Source organism: Ranitomeya variabilis, chromosome 4, assembly GCF_051348905.1.
Source record: "Ranitomeya variabilis isolate aRanVar5 chromosome 4, aRanVar5.hap1, whole genome shotgun sequence".
In the NCBI taxonomy this organism is placed as follows: Eukaryota; Metazoa; Chordata; class Amphibia; order Anura; family Dendrobatidae; genus Ranitomeya; species Ranitomeya variabilis.
Window position 1 is genome coordinate 386,729,894 of NC_135235.1, and position 15,202 is coordinate 386,745,095.

Genomic DNA, 15,202 nt, shown 5'->3' on the forward strand with positions numbered 1-15,202 from the left:
TCCGCAAATTTAATGAACATGCTGCGTTTTTTTCAGGAGTGCGATTCCGCTCAGGAAAACAACGCAGCATGTGCACAAAAAATGCGGATTGCATTCTATTAAATAGGATGCTTAATGTGAGCATTTTTTTCGAGTTTTTATAGCGAAAACGGGCGAAAAAAAAAGCAAAAAATCTGCTACGTGTGCACACAGCCCTACAGCTCTCAGAATAAAGCGATTCAATATAATTATTTTTTATATAAAATAGTTTTTATTGAATAAAAGCGCCAAAACATAAAAGAATTATATAAATGAGGTATCGCTGTAATTGTACTAACCCGAAGAATAAAACTGCTTTATCAATTTTACCACACGTGAAACAGTATTAACGCCCCCCCCCTCCAAAGAAATTCATGATTTGCTGGCTTTTGTTCATTCTGCCTCCCAAAAATCGAAACAAAAAGTGATCCAAAAATGTCATGTGCCCGAAAATGGTACCAATAAAAACATCAACTCGTCCCGCAAAAAAACAAGACCTCACATGACTCAGTGGTCCAAAATATGGAAAAATTATAACTCTCAAAATATGGTGATGTAAAAACCATTTTTTTTAAATAAAAAGCGTCTTTTAGCGTGTGACAGCATTCAAACAGAAAAACCACTATAAAGCCTTTTTATTATTATACATTTTTATAGCGCCATTTATTCCATGGCGCTTTACATGTGAATACGGGGCAAATATAGACAAATACATTAAACATGAGCAAAAAACAAGGCACGCGGGTACATAAGGAGGGAGGACCCTGCCCGCGAGGGCTCACAGTGTGCAGGGGATGGGTGATGAAACGCTAGGACTTTCACACGTCCTGATTTTTCAGGTGCCGGAGATGTCAGTGTCCGTGTGTGTAATACTTGCGGCACACGTGTGGTAAGCGTGTTCCACATCAGTACCACAAGGATAGGCACCAGGGAAGAAGCGTTACAATAAGCACTGTTCCCCAGCGCCGGATGCTGAACACGGCTCTCATCATTCTCCCCTGCTCTACCGGCAATCGGCACAAGCAGGGGAGAATCATTCTCCCCTGCTTGTGCCGATCGCCGGCAAAGCAGGAGAGAATGATGAGAGCCGTGTTCAGCACCCGGAGCCAGGGAGCTGCGCTTACTGCAACGCTTCTTTCCCGGCGCCGATGCATGTCACATGGATGACATCCATGTGTGTTATGCGTATGCAGTGTGCTGAATGTTTTGTGTCGTGCTTTTTTCGTTTAAAAAGTCAAACGGCGCTCCTTCCCTTCCAAGCTCTGCCATGTGCCCAAACAGTGGTTTACTCTCACATATTGGGTATTAGAGTACTCAGGACAAATTGCACAATAACTTTTGGGGTCCTTTTACCCTTGGGAAAATTAAAATTGGGGGTGAAGATATCATTTTTGTGGAAAAAATATGATTTTTTTAATTTTACGGCTCTACGTTATAAACTTCTGTGAAGCCCTTGGGGATTCAAAGTGCTCAACACATATCTAGATAAGTTCCTTGGGGAGTCTAGTTTCCAAAATGATGTCATTTGTGGGGGTTTCCACTGTTTAGGAACATCAGGGGCTCTCCAAACGCGACATGGCGTCTGATCTCAATTCCAGACAATTTTGCGTTGAAAAAGTCAAATGGCGCTCCTTCCCTTCCGAGCTCTGCCATGCGCCAAAACAGAGTTTCCCCCTGACATACAGGATATCAGTGTACTCAGGATAAATTGCACAATAACTTTTGGGGTCCAATTTGTCCTGTTACCCTTGGGAAAAAAACTGGATCTGAAGTAATTTTTTAGTGAAAAAAATGTTCATTTTTTTTTTTTTAAACATTCCGAAAATTCCTGTGAAGCACCAGAAGGGTTAATAAACTTCTTGAATGTGATTTTATTTTTTATATTCTATCTCACAATGTTAAAATTAACCTTACTCTTAAAATTATAGACTGTTCATGTCTTTGTCAGTGGGCAAACTTACAAAATCAGCAAAGGATGAAATGCTTATTTCCCTCACTGTAGCATTATATAGTAATGGCAGTCAAATTCCTGATTGGGGCAAATAAAAATGTAAAAGTAGAATAAAAAAATGCTTACAAAGAGCACCCAATTAAAATGCTTCATTATGTCAGAAAATATAATGAAAAAAAGTATATAAAATTGAGACCGCCACCAGCTCGAACTATAATATTTTCATGCTACTTAACCAAAGTGTGAACATTACAAAAGAACAATGGCAGGATGGCTGTCTTTTGAATGTTAGTCTTTAGTCATTTCTATATTACCTATTAATGGCTATGAATATAAATCTCTCTTGCTAACCTCTGCCTCATGCCTATAGTATAATATGAGGATAAAATGTCAAGTTCAAAAGAAAAGATTTTTAATTTATATATTTTTTTAAACTTTCCTATCGCATATGTGAGGCAGTGACCCGTTACACCTAGAGGGCACTGTGTGTTCTCCTCAGAATACGCACGGAGGCGTATTGAGGCCATGGGAATGCATGGCAGTCGCAGGCTTAATGGTGATAGTGAGACAGTGAACGGCGTCATTGTGAATGGCCGGTATGTGTCGCAGAGAAGGTGCTCTGCACTGTAAGCCAGTAATGTTGCTATGGGGCCTGTAGTCCTAAGAGCCTTGTGTTGATTTACTTAAAGGGAGGCTTACAGGGTTAGACAGAGAGGTGGGCGGGTCTGACTAACCACACACACCTGCCACCTATGGAGGTGGTTACAGCTACATAATGTGACCAGGGTTTGGGTTACATGGTCTGTGGAGAGTGTATGGACCTGAATGGTCTGTGTTCTAAGGTCCTGCGAGACAGGACAGGCCTGTGTATTGGAAGGTCCTATGAGGGAACTTCCTGAAGACCACATGGAGAGGCCGTATGTGCAGGGTCTGTGACGGCACGGTGTTGGGGAAACTACCATTCCTTCTGCAGGTCTGGACTGTCGTGAGTGCCCTGGTCACAAGTACAGTGATCCCAGTAAGACAGTTTCCCCAGGAGAGAGGACTGACAAGAAGTCAGCGTGTGGAGCAGGAGCTCCAGGAAGGTAACCCAGAATTGGGGAACTGTGTGCACTGACAAGGGTCAGTTAATGAACTGTGCGGTCACCCATGGTAACTGAATGGGGTAAGGTCCAGCATGTTTAGACACTGCAACCTAATGTCGTGCTACGAAGTATCTGAGTCAAAGCTGTATAATCATGAAGTGCTATGAACTTTGTGAGGTCTGTGATGTGTAACATGGCCTACAGTGGTTTAGGAGTCTAAATAAACCGGAATAGACTGTTTCGGGAGAAAACGTTACTGTGTGCTTTAATCCAGTGGCTAAGCGAGTGTCCCCCAATGCACTCAGGGAGCGCTGTCTCACACATTACACTTGAGGTAAAACATTTATTACAGTCTGAAAATGGCTTCGCTTCCTATGCTGAATAACTGCTGATTTATGGCTATAGCATTTCCCACATTCTGAACATGAAAATGGTTTCTCCCCTGTATGGATTAGCTTATGTCTAGCAAGAGATGATCTCTGTGAAAAACATTTCCCACATTCGGCACATAAATATGGTTTCTCCCCTGTGTGAGTTCTTTGATGTACAATGAGAGCTGATTTCTGTAGAAAACCTCTATCACATTCTCGACATGAAAATGGCTCCTCCTTTCGGTGTCGTTTTTGATGTACAAAGAGATCGGATTTCTGACGAAAACTCTTCCCACACTCGGAACACGAAAATGGTTTTTCTCCTGTGTGAATTTTCTGATGCATAACAAGCACTGATTTCTGCATAAAACATTTCCCACATTCAGAACATGTAAATGGCTTCTCCCCAGTGTGAGTTCTCTGATGTGCAAAAAGAGATGATTTCTGGGTAAAGCATTTATCACATTCAGAACAGGAATATGGCTTCTCCCCTGTATGAGTTCTCTGATGTACAATGAGATCTGATTTCTGTTGAAAACCTTTTTCACATTCTGGACAAGAAAATGGCTCCTCCTTTTTGTGCCTTCTTTCATGTACAATGAAATCTGATTTATGGCGAAAACATTTTCCACATTCTGAACAAGAAAATGGCTTCTCCCCTGTGTGAATTCTCTGATGCATAGCAAGGGCTGATCTCTGCATAAAACCTTTCCCACATTCAGAGCATGAAAATGGCTTCTCACCTGTGTGGGATTTCTGATGTAAGATAAGGATTGATTTCTGTATAAAACATTTTCCACATTCAGAACATGAATATGGCTTATCCCCTGTGTGGGATCGCTGATGTGTAACAAGATATGCTCTCTGTCGAAAACTTTTCCCACACTCCAAGCATGAAAATGGCTTCTCCCCTGTGTGAGTTCTTTGATGTGCAATGAGATCTGATTTTTGTTGAAAGCTTCTTTCACATTCTGAACATGAAAATGGCTCCTCCTTTCTGTGCCTTCTTTGATGTTTAAAAAGAGCTGGCCTTTGTCGAAAAGTTTTACCACATTCCAAACATGAAAATGGCCTCTCATCTCTATGAATTCTTTCGTGCATAGATAGAACAGATTTCTTTTTAAATTGTTTCCCACATTTTGGACATGGGAATGGCCTCTCCTGTGTGTGGGTTACCTGATGTTCAGTAACACTTGATTTTCTTTTAAAACTTTTCCCACATTCTGAACAAGAAAATGGCCTCTCATCTCTATGAATTCTTTCATGCATAGAAAGAATAAATTTCTTTTTAAAGTGTTTTCCACATTCAGAACATGAAAATATGTTATTCCCTGTATCTTCTGTACTTTGTTTAAAAATCTGTGCTTGACCACATGAATGTTCCATGTCATTAGCAGGATCCAAAGATAGATCATGGTGAAGAACTAATGGCATATGGGTAATAAGTGTTGTGGAACGTTCTCCATGATAATCCTTGGAAACATTATATTTTACTTCATAATCTGGAGATAAAAGAGAATCTGGAAATAAAACAGGCTTTATTTAATCATTTGTAAAACAATAATGAAAAAAAAAAAATATTTTAATATTATAATAATCTAAAAAGTTCCAACATGAAGTTGCATATATAATGACTAAATCATGTATAAAAAGACATTCCAACAATTTAGATAAGTAAATTAAGATAACTTCTCTATTTCATTAGTTACAATTTCTAGAATTATAACAGTACATCAGAGCACATTTCTAACCTACCAAAAACCCTTTCACAGCCAATAACAATAGTAACATTTAATTATTTTAAATTACTACTGTATCAAAAAGTGCAAAAACTGAATATATCACATGTAAAATTAATTGCTGCTATGTAAAGTATACTTCTAGAAAGTAGGCACTTGGTGCACAAATTGGCCAATTCATTGGTGCCCTCAAGCAATGACCAGTCATACTCGTGTTTGATAGTACCTTAACCTTTATTTAATCTTTTTTTTTTAGACATACTAGAATATTCCTGAGCTAAAAGTCTACAACTCTAAACGGCAGGTAGGATCCCGTAATAATTAAAAAACAGCCTTAGGGCTTATTCAGACCTCAGTGATTGTTTTCATATTTTTCTCGAATGAAAAAAAAGTGATGGAGTTTCTCAAGCTTCAAACAGATTGTGAAAAATGGACAGCACAGGGCATCAGAGTGCTGCTTGATTTTTCCCAGATCCATAGACTTTATTGGCGAGTTTGATACAACACTCTGATCAATATCGAACAAGTCTCAGTACTTTTGTGCTTACCAATCGGTATGAGTAAAAAAATCTGACGTGAACTAGAACACAGACTATCATAGGTATGAGTGCCATCTGTGAAAAACATGGATGCCACTCATACAGGAAAAACTGACATTTGAATGAGCCATTAAACTGATATGAAAGGTGCTCTGCCAACTTGTACTCATTCTTCTTCCTCCTCCAAACACAGCGAGTGGAGATACCAAAACATTTTATTTTAGCCTCATCTGACCACATGACATTCTCCCATACCTCCTCTGGATCATCCAGATGGTCATTAGCAAGCTTCAAACAGGCCTAGACATGTGCTGTTGTGACCAGGGGGACCTTACGTGCCCTGCAGGATTTTAATCCATGACGTGTGTTACTAACGATAATGTTTGAGACTTTGGTCCCAGCTCTCTTCAGGTCATTGACCAAATCCTCCCATGTACTTCTGGGCTAGTTCCTGACCTTTCTAAGAATCATCCTTACCCCATGAGACGAGATTTTGCATGGAGATACAGGCCGAGGAAGGTTGACAGTCATTTTGCATTTCTTCCATTTTCTAATAATTGTGCCAACAGTTGTAGCTTTCTCACCAAGCTGCTTGACTACTGTCCTGTGGCCCATCCCAGCCTTTTGCAGGTCTACAATTTGTCACTGGTGTCCTTAGGCAGCTCTTTGATCTTGGCCGTGGTAGAGAGGTTGGAGTGTGATTGACTGTCTGGACGGGTGTCTTTTATACAGGTAAAGAGTTCAAACAGGTGCAATTAATACAGGTAATGAGTGCAGAGTAGGAGGCTTCTTAAAGAAAACTAACCGGTCTATGAGAGCCAGAATTGTTGCTGGTAGGTGATCAAATGCTTATTTCATGCAATAAAATGCAATTTAATTATGTAATTATGTGATTTTCTCTTTCTTTATTTTTAGATTCCGTCTCTCACAATTGAAGTGTAGCAACGATAAAAATTACAGACCTCTTTGTAGGTGGGAAAACAGCAAATTGGCAGTGTATCAAATGCTTATTTTCCCCATTGTAGGTATAAGTCATGGGCGGTTTAAGTTTTAGCTATAATGTTACCAGTCATACATTTTGCAGACCAACTGACCAATATAGATGTAAAGAGCTCCCATTATCATTTAAATCATTATCACTATCTGAAAATAGATATTCCCAGTCAGTAACCTGTACTGCTGCCTTCAACCTGGGAAATTTGACTTTAAAATAAAGTGGTTTTTCCCTCCCATCCAAGCAAATTGAAATAATATTGTGATCAGTGCTATCAAGATTTTTTCAACATTTCTAACAAGCTTTGCATGGTTAGAAATGATCAAATCGACTGTTTGGGTCTCACATGAACTGGTCCATAAAAGGTACCCTAAAACAAGCTGAAGAATGTTCTTTTTCAGTTGAAGCATAACCATGACCCAAGTCAGTATCTGAGTAGTTAAAATCTCCCATAATCACTACTATACCAGCCTGTGCAGCCCGCACTATAACAGATGCTACTGCTAGGATTCCTTATAGGGGCCAAGTTCCCTATATAAATAGTACACATGAGAATAAGCAAGTGTGTAATATATCTTACCAGAGTCATCAGCTTCTTTCTACTCCCAAATTGTTCATTTAATCTCTATTCATTAAGTAAAATCTGCATTCAGTGAAAACAGCCACCACAGCGTTGCGGTAAAATGCAAAAGTAAGGGTTAGGGTTGGGGCTAAAGTTAGGGTTAGGGTTGGGGCTAAAGTTAGGGTTTGGGCTACAGTTAGGGTTTGGGCTACAGTTAGGGTTGGGGTTAGGGCTAAAGTTAGGGTTGGGGCTAAAGTTAGGGTTTGGATTAGATTTACTGTTGGGATTAGGGTTGGGATAAGGGTTAGGGGTGTGGTTAGGGTTATGATTGGGATTAGGGTTAGGAGTGTGTTGGGTTTGGGGTGTGGTTGGGATTAGGGTTAGGGGCATGTTCGGGTTAGGAGTGTGGTTAGGGTTATGGTTAAGGGTTGGGATTAGGGGTGTGTTTGGGTTAGGGTTTCAGTTAGAATTGGGGGTTTCCACTGTTTAGGCACATCCGGGGCTCTCCAAACGCAACATGGCATCCTATCTCAATTCCAGTCAATTTTGCATTGAAGTGTCAAACGGCACTCCTTCCCTACCGAGCTCTGCCATGCACCCAAACAGTGATTTACCCCCACATTTGGGGTATCAGCGTACTCAGGACAAATTGCACAACAACTTTTGGGGTCCAATTTCTTCTGTTACCCTTGGGAAAATAAAACAAATTGGAGCTGAAGTAATTTTTTTGCGAAAAAAAGTTAAATGTTCATTTTATTTTATTTTTTAAAACATTTTAAAAATTTATGTGACACACCTGAAGGGTTAATAAACTTCTGGAATGTGGTTTTGAGCACCTTGACGGGTGCAGTTTATAGACTTCAAAGTGACTTCAAATGTGATGTGGTCCCGAAAATAAAATGGTGTAAAAATGAGAAATTGCTGGTCAACTTTTAACCCTTATAACTCCTTAACAACAACAAAATTTGGTTCCAAAATTGTGCTGATGTAAAGTAGACATGTGGGAAATGTTACTTTTTTAAAAAAATCAGATAGATTTTATTAACAATATTCAAATTGACAACTACACACAATTGTGTCAGCAAAGGAGAGTAAACTTGTTTACAAATATTTTGAAACAATCCCCCAGTTCCCCACCCTCCTCTATAAACAAGAATAGGACAATAGCATACATTGCTTACATAATAAAACAACATCCCACTGGAATCAGTTCCTCTCCATCCAAGGTTTCCAAAGTGTTTCAAAAGTTTTCATACTTTTCCTTTTTTCATAAACACCCTTTTCCATATTAATAACCATATCAGACTGTCTATAAAATTCCTGCAGAATCGGCGGAACCTCATTCAACCAGTGCCTGGCAATTAGCTTTTGCACAACATACAATAATCTAGCTATGGCACTTTATGATGATTTGGAACTCGGATCTCTTCCACATATCCCAAAATATATATCACAGGATCGCTTGCGATTGCTCAGCCATACGATTTCCCAATTGCTTCTCCCACCTCCAACCAATATGAATTAAATCTCGTACATTGCCATAACATGTGTAGAATCCCTGCCCCCTCGGACTGGCGCCTAGGACACTCAAAAGTCTGTCTCAGCCCTGCCTTATATAGTCTATCTGGAGTTCTATATACTCTGTAAAGCACATATATTTGCGAAAGTCTACCCCGGCTCACTTAATGATAATTGGGGAATATATTCCATGATATCCTCCCATTTATCCTCCTCTATCCTTCCCAACTCTTCCTCCCATTTCTCTTTTGCCTTAATAGGGAATCTATTAAGAAATGTATATAACAAATCACTATAAATGTCCGAGACTACCCCTTTCGTCACACAGACATAGTCCACCAGAATGTCTCTATAAATTCCCATATCCATCGTTTTACTCTGCGCAAGATAGGCATGTCTCAACTGTCCATATTGAAACCTACAGGTCTCCTGCAACCCGTAACTCTCCTGCAGTGCCTCAAAGGATAACAGTCCTTGTGCGCCGTGAATCTGAGCCACATATTGAATACCCAATGATGTCCAATTTTTGAACTCCCCCATTTTAATAAATTCAGGTAGTATTTCATTATGCTATATTGGGGAGAGATTTGTTAAAAGTCCCACTTCTCTTGTCTTTTTAATTGCCTCCCATACTTTTTGAACCAGTATCAAAGTAGGATAGGCCGCTCCAAACTTCCCAAATCCCCCTACCTCCAATCCCTGAACTAATGGGTGCCTTCCCACCAACCAAACCAAAATCCCCTGAACCGAACCCAGTCCAGTCACCTCTCTCCAACCTCTTATCTGCTGACCCTGCGCTGCCAAAACGTAGATCCAGGGATTCGGAAGGGCCAATCCCCCCCCCCCCCCATCTTTAGGCCTCTGATGCAATTCCAGCCTAATTCTTGGCTGTTTCTTCCCCCAAACAAGGTCTCGAAATATAGAGTTAATGGTATGAAACCACTTTAGGGGCAACCAAACGGGGGAATTATGCAATATATACAATAATTGGGGCATAAGAATCATTTTAATTACATTTATCCTTCCCACCACTGAGAGATATAACTTGCACCTCGCCCGTATTTTATTCCTAAACCTGTCCAACAATGGGGACAGATTCAGATCGACGTAGCTTGAGAGAGGAAAAGACACTTGAACACCTAAATATTTGAACTGAGAAACCACTGTCAGCTTACTATCTTCCCCTGATATTGGGGAAGGTACGCCCCCTTTATCCACTATCAAGATATTTGACTTTGCCCAATCGATTTCAAGACCCAATATATCACCAAATGTCCTAAGAATATGCATCACACCCTCCAAGGCCTCTCCAGAATTTTCTAAAAAGAGTAACATGTCATCTGCATATAGGGCTATTTTCTCCTCTATCATGCCATACCGGAACCCCGGAACCGAAGTCGAGCTCCTAATTGTCTGTGCCAGGGGCTCCACTGCCAATGCAAAAAGCAGTAGAGACAGCGGGCACCCTGCCTAGTCCCCCTATATAGGCCAAAACTTCCAGACAACTCTCACCCTAGCAGTCAGAGAAGAATACAATTACGTCACCCAGGAGATAAAAGTCGTCCCGAAACCAAAAGATCTCGAAACCTCCCAAAGATAGCACCATTCAACACTATCAAACGCTTTAGATGCATCCAGCGAGACTACAACTCTATTACCCTCGTTGTCCGACGGCAGCTCCAAGTTCAGGAATAATCTAAGTAAGTTTATCGCTGTAGACTTATTTGGCATAAGACCAGATTGATCAGGATGGACCAGATTCTGGACCACACTTGCCAAACGGTTAGCCACTACTTTAGCCAAAATCTTAACATCCGCCGTCAGCAACGAAATTGGCCTATAGGATTCCGCCAATTCCGGGTCCTTACCTTCCTTTAATATAACTACAACTGTCGCCTCTCTCATGGACGCTGGCAGCTCTCCCTCCCGTAGCGCCTCATCAAAAGCTATCTTTAATTTAGCCACTGAAATATCCAATAAATTCTTATATATCTCAACCAGGAGTCCATCAGCTCCAGGGGCCTTGTTGTTAGTCATTGACATGACAGCAAGTCTATTCTCCTCTTCCATTACAGGTTCATCCAACCTCCTCCTATCGCAATCCCCAATACTAAGTATAAAGTTTGTCTTCTCACTATCAAGAAAAAAACCCAACAAAGACTGGACACACTTAAGCAGTAGATGTACTTTCAGAATAACTTGCAAAACAAATGTTATCCTTGTCCTGCATGAAGTAGTATTATTTGTACTTGAAGCAATGACTGGAGACAAAAACTTTTAGGTGGAACAGATAGCGATAGCAGCATCTAAGGATTTTGACAGTGGGAGAGAGATCCCTCCGCCAGTCTATCAATGTAGCCGCAGAGGCAGAGTAGAAGGGACAGTGGTTTACCATGGGAGCCATGGGCCGAACAATAGTCTGTCATAGGTGTCTGCCTATTAGAGAATGCCAGATGTATGGTAAGGTTTTGCATAGCTAAATATTCCAAATCATTGTATAAGTGATTTCACAATTGTTACTGCGGGGCGGACAAAACAAACAAAAAGTATTATATATATATATATATATATATATATATTATTTTTTTTCCAGAAAAATGCAGGCAGCACTACAATAGAAAAAATTAAGGTGGTTTATTGGCCCATGTGCGGCGTTTCAGTCCAGGATGTGGACCTTTCTCAAGCTTGAGAAAGGTCCACATCCTGGACTGAAACGTCGCACATGGGCCAATAAACCACCTTTATTTTTTCTATTGGAGTGCTGCCTTCATTTTTCTGGATTATAGCATGAGGTTTGGTATATACCTGGAAGGATTTTTTGCACCCTTTGTTTTCTTTTGCTGCTGCTTTTTGTTTTCTCTCTCTCTCTCTCTCTCTCTCTATACAGTTATATGAAAAAGTTTGGGCACCCCTATTAATCTTAAGCTTAATGTTTTATAAAAATAGTTTTTTTTGCAACAGCTATTTCAGTTTCATATATCTAATAACTGTTGGACACAGTAATGTTTCTGCCTTGAAATGAGGTTTATTGTACTAACAGAAAGTGTGCAATCTGCATTCAAACAAAATTTGACAGGTGCATAAGTATGGGCATCTCACCAGAAAAGTGACATTAATATTTAGTAGATCCTCCTTTTGCAAAAATAACAGCCTCTAGTCACTTCCTGTAGCTTTTAATGCGTTCCTGGATCATGGATGAAGGTATTTTTGACCATTCCTCTTTACAAAACAATTCCAGTTCAGTTAAGTTTGATGGTCGCCGAGCATGGACAGCCCTCTTCACATGATCCCACAGATGTTCAATGATATTCGGGTCTGGGGACTGGGATGGCCATTCCAGAACAGTGTAATTGTTCCTCTGCATGAATGCCTGAGTAGATTTGGAGCGGTGTTTTGGATCATTGTCTTGCTGAAAGATCCGTCCCCTGCGTAACTTCAACTTTGTCACTGATTCATGAACATTATTGTCAAGAATCTGCTGACACTGAAAGGAATCCATGCGTCCCTTAACTTTAACAAGATTCCCGATGCCGGTATTGGCTACACAGCCCCAAAGCATGATGGAACCTCCACCAAATGTTACTGTGGGTAGCAAGTGTTTTTCTTGGAATGCTGTGTTTTTTTGCCGCCATGCATAACGCCTTTTTGTATGACCAAACAACCCAATCTTGGTTTTATCAGTCCACAGGACCTTCTTCCAAAAAGAAATTGGCTTCTCCAAATGTGCTTTTGCACACCTCAGCCGATTCTGTTTGTGGCGTGCTTGCAGAAACGGCTTCTTTCGCATCACTCTCCCAAACAGCTTCTCCTTGTGCAAAGTGCGTTGTATAGTTGACCGATGCACAGTGACACCATCTGCAGCAAGTTGATGCTGCAGCTCTCTGGAGGTGGTCTGAGGATTGTCCTTGACTGATCTCACCATTCTTCTTCTCTGCCTTTCTGATGTTTTTCTTGGCCTGCCACTTCTGCCCTTAACAAGAACTGTACCTCTGTTCTTCCATTTCCTTACTATGTTCCTCACAGTGGAAATTAACAGGTTAAATCTCTGAGACAGCTTTTTGTATCCTTCCCCTGAACAACTATGTTGAATAATCTTTGTTTTCAGATCATTTGACAGTTGTTTTGAGGAGCCCATGATGCCACTCTTCAGAGGAGATTCAAACAGGAGAACAATTTGCAAGTGGACACTTTAAGTAGCTTTTCTCATGATTGCATACACCTGGCTATGAAGTTTCAAAGCTCAATGAGGTTACAAAACCAAAAAAGTGCTTTAGTAAGTCAGTAAAAAGTAGGTAGGAGTATTTAAAACAAGAAAATGATAAGGGTGCCCATACTTATGCACCTGTTAAATTTTGTTTGAATGCAGATTGCACATTTTCTGTTAGTACAATAAACCTCATTTCAAGGCAGAAACATTACTGTGTCCAACAGTTATTAGATATATGAAACTGAAATAGCTGTTGCAAAATTTTTTTATTTTTTTTTTAGAAAACATTAACCCCTTCATGACCCAGCCTATTTTGACCTTAATGATCTGGCCATTTTTTGCAATTCTGACCAGTGTCCCTTTATGAGGTAATAACTCAGGAACGCTTCAACGGATCCTAGTGGTTCTGAGATTGTTTTTTCGTGACATATTGGGCTTCATTTTAGTGGTAAATTTAGGTCGATAATTTCTGTGTTTATTTGTGAAAAAAACGGAAACTTGGCAAAAATTTTGAAAATTTCACAATTTTCACATTTTGAATTTTTATTCTGTTAAACCAGAGAGTTATGTGACATAAAATAGTTAATAAATAACATTTCCCACATGTCTACTTTACATCAGCACAATTTTGGAAACAATTTTTTTTTTTGCTAGGAAGTTATAAGGGTTAAAATTTGACCAGTGATTTCTAATTTTTACAACAAAATTTACAAAACCATGTGGCTGAAAATACCCAAAAGTGACACCATTCTAAAAACTACACCCCTCATCGTGCTCAAAGCCACACTCAAGAAGTTTGATAACCCTTCAGGTGTTTCACAGCAGCAGAAGCAACATGGAAGGAAAAAATGAACATTTAAATTTTTAGTCACAAAAATGATCTTTTAGCAACAATTTTTTTATTTTCCCAAGGGTAACAGGAGAAATTTGACCCCAAAAGTTGTTGTCCAGTTTCTCCTGAGTACGCCGATACCCCATATGTGGGGGTAAACCACTGTTTGGGCACACGTCGGGGTTCAGAAGGGAAGTAGTGACGTTTTGAAATGCAGACTTTGATGGAATGCTCTGCGGGCGTCACGTTGCGTTTGCAGAGCCCCTGATGTGCCTAAACAGTAGAAACTCCCCACAAGTGACCCCATTTTGGAAACTAGACCCCCAAAGGAACTTATCTAGATGTGTGGTGAGCACTTTGAACCCCCAAGTGCTTCACAGAAGTTTATAACGCAGAGCCGTTAAAATAAAAAATAATTTTTCTTTCCTCAAAAATAATTTTTTAGACCGCAATTTTTAATTTTCCCAAGGGTTACAGGAGAAATTTGACCCCAAAAGTTGTTGTCCAGTTTCTCCTGAGTACGCTGGTACCCCATATGTGGGGGTAAACCACTGTTTGGGCACACGTCGGGGCTCAGAAGGGAGAGAGCACCATTTGACTTTTTCAACGCAAGATTGGCTGGAATCAATGGTGGCGCCATGTCGCGTTTGGAGACCCCCTGATGTGCCTAAACAGTGGAAACCCCTCAATTCTAACTCCAACACTAACCCCAACAGACCCCTAACTCTAATTCCAACCCTAACCCTAAGGCTATGTGTCCACGTTGCGGATTTGTGTGCGGATTTTTCCGCACCGTTTTTGAAAAATCTGCAGGTAAAACGCACTGCGCTTTACCTGCTGATTTACCGCGGATTTCCAGTGTTTTGTGTGTGGATTTCACCTGCGGATTCCTTTTATGGAGCAGGTGTAAAACGCTGCGGAATCCGCACAAAGAATTGACATGCTGCGGAAAATACAACGCAGCGTTTCCATGCTGTATTTTCCGCACCATGGGCACAGCGGATTTGGTTTTCCATAGGTTTACGTGGTACTGTAAACGTGATGGAAAACTACTACGAATCCGCAGTGACCAATCCGCTGCGGATCCACAGCCAAATACGCACCGTGTGCACATAGCCTAATTCTAACCCTAATTCCAACCCTAGCCCTAATTCTAACCCTAATTGTAACCCTAATTGCAACCCTAACCCTAATTCTAGCCCTAGCCCTAAGTGCAACCCTAGCCCTAAGTGCAACCCCAGCCCTAAGTGAAACGGAAAAACAAAAATAAATATATTTTCTGTATTTTATTATTGTCCCTACCTATGGGGGTGATAAAGGGGGGGGTTTATTTACTATTTTTTTATTTTGATCAGTGTGATAGAACCTATCACAGCGATCAAAATG

The 15,202-nt window shown here is 40.4% G+C and overlaps 1 protein-coding gene across 5 annotated transcripts in view; it reads right to left on the bottom strand.

Annotated features, from left to right (window-relative positions):
• Window positions 1-270: 270 nt before the first annotated feature.
• The window catches only part of LOC143764846 (uncharacterized), a 66,426-nt gene continuing 51,494 nt past the window's right edge, over window positions 271-15,202 (bottom strand). For 4 of the 5 annotated variants that reach the window (XM_077250853.1, XM_077250854.1, XM_077250855.1 and 1 more), the window contains one exon: window positions 271-4,945. In XM_077250853.1, coding sequence (XP_077106968.1) covers window positions 3,378-4,945 — 1,568 coding nt within the window. In that variant the 3' untranslated portion in view covers window positions 271-3,377. Of the gene's footprint in view, window positions 4,946-6,180; window positions 6,375-15,202 lie in introns of those variants that run through there. The other variant, XM_077250857.1, reaches the window with a different exon arrangement.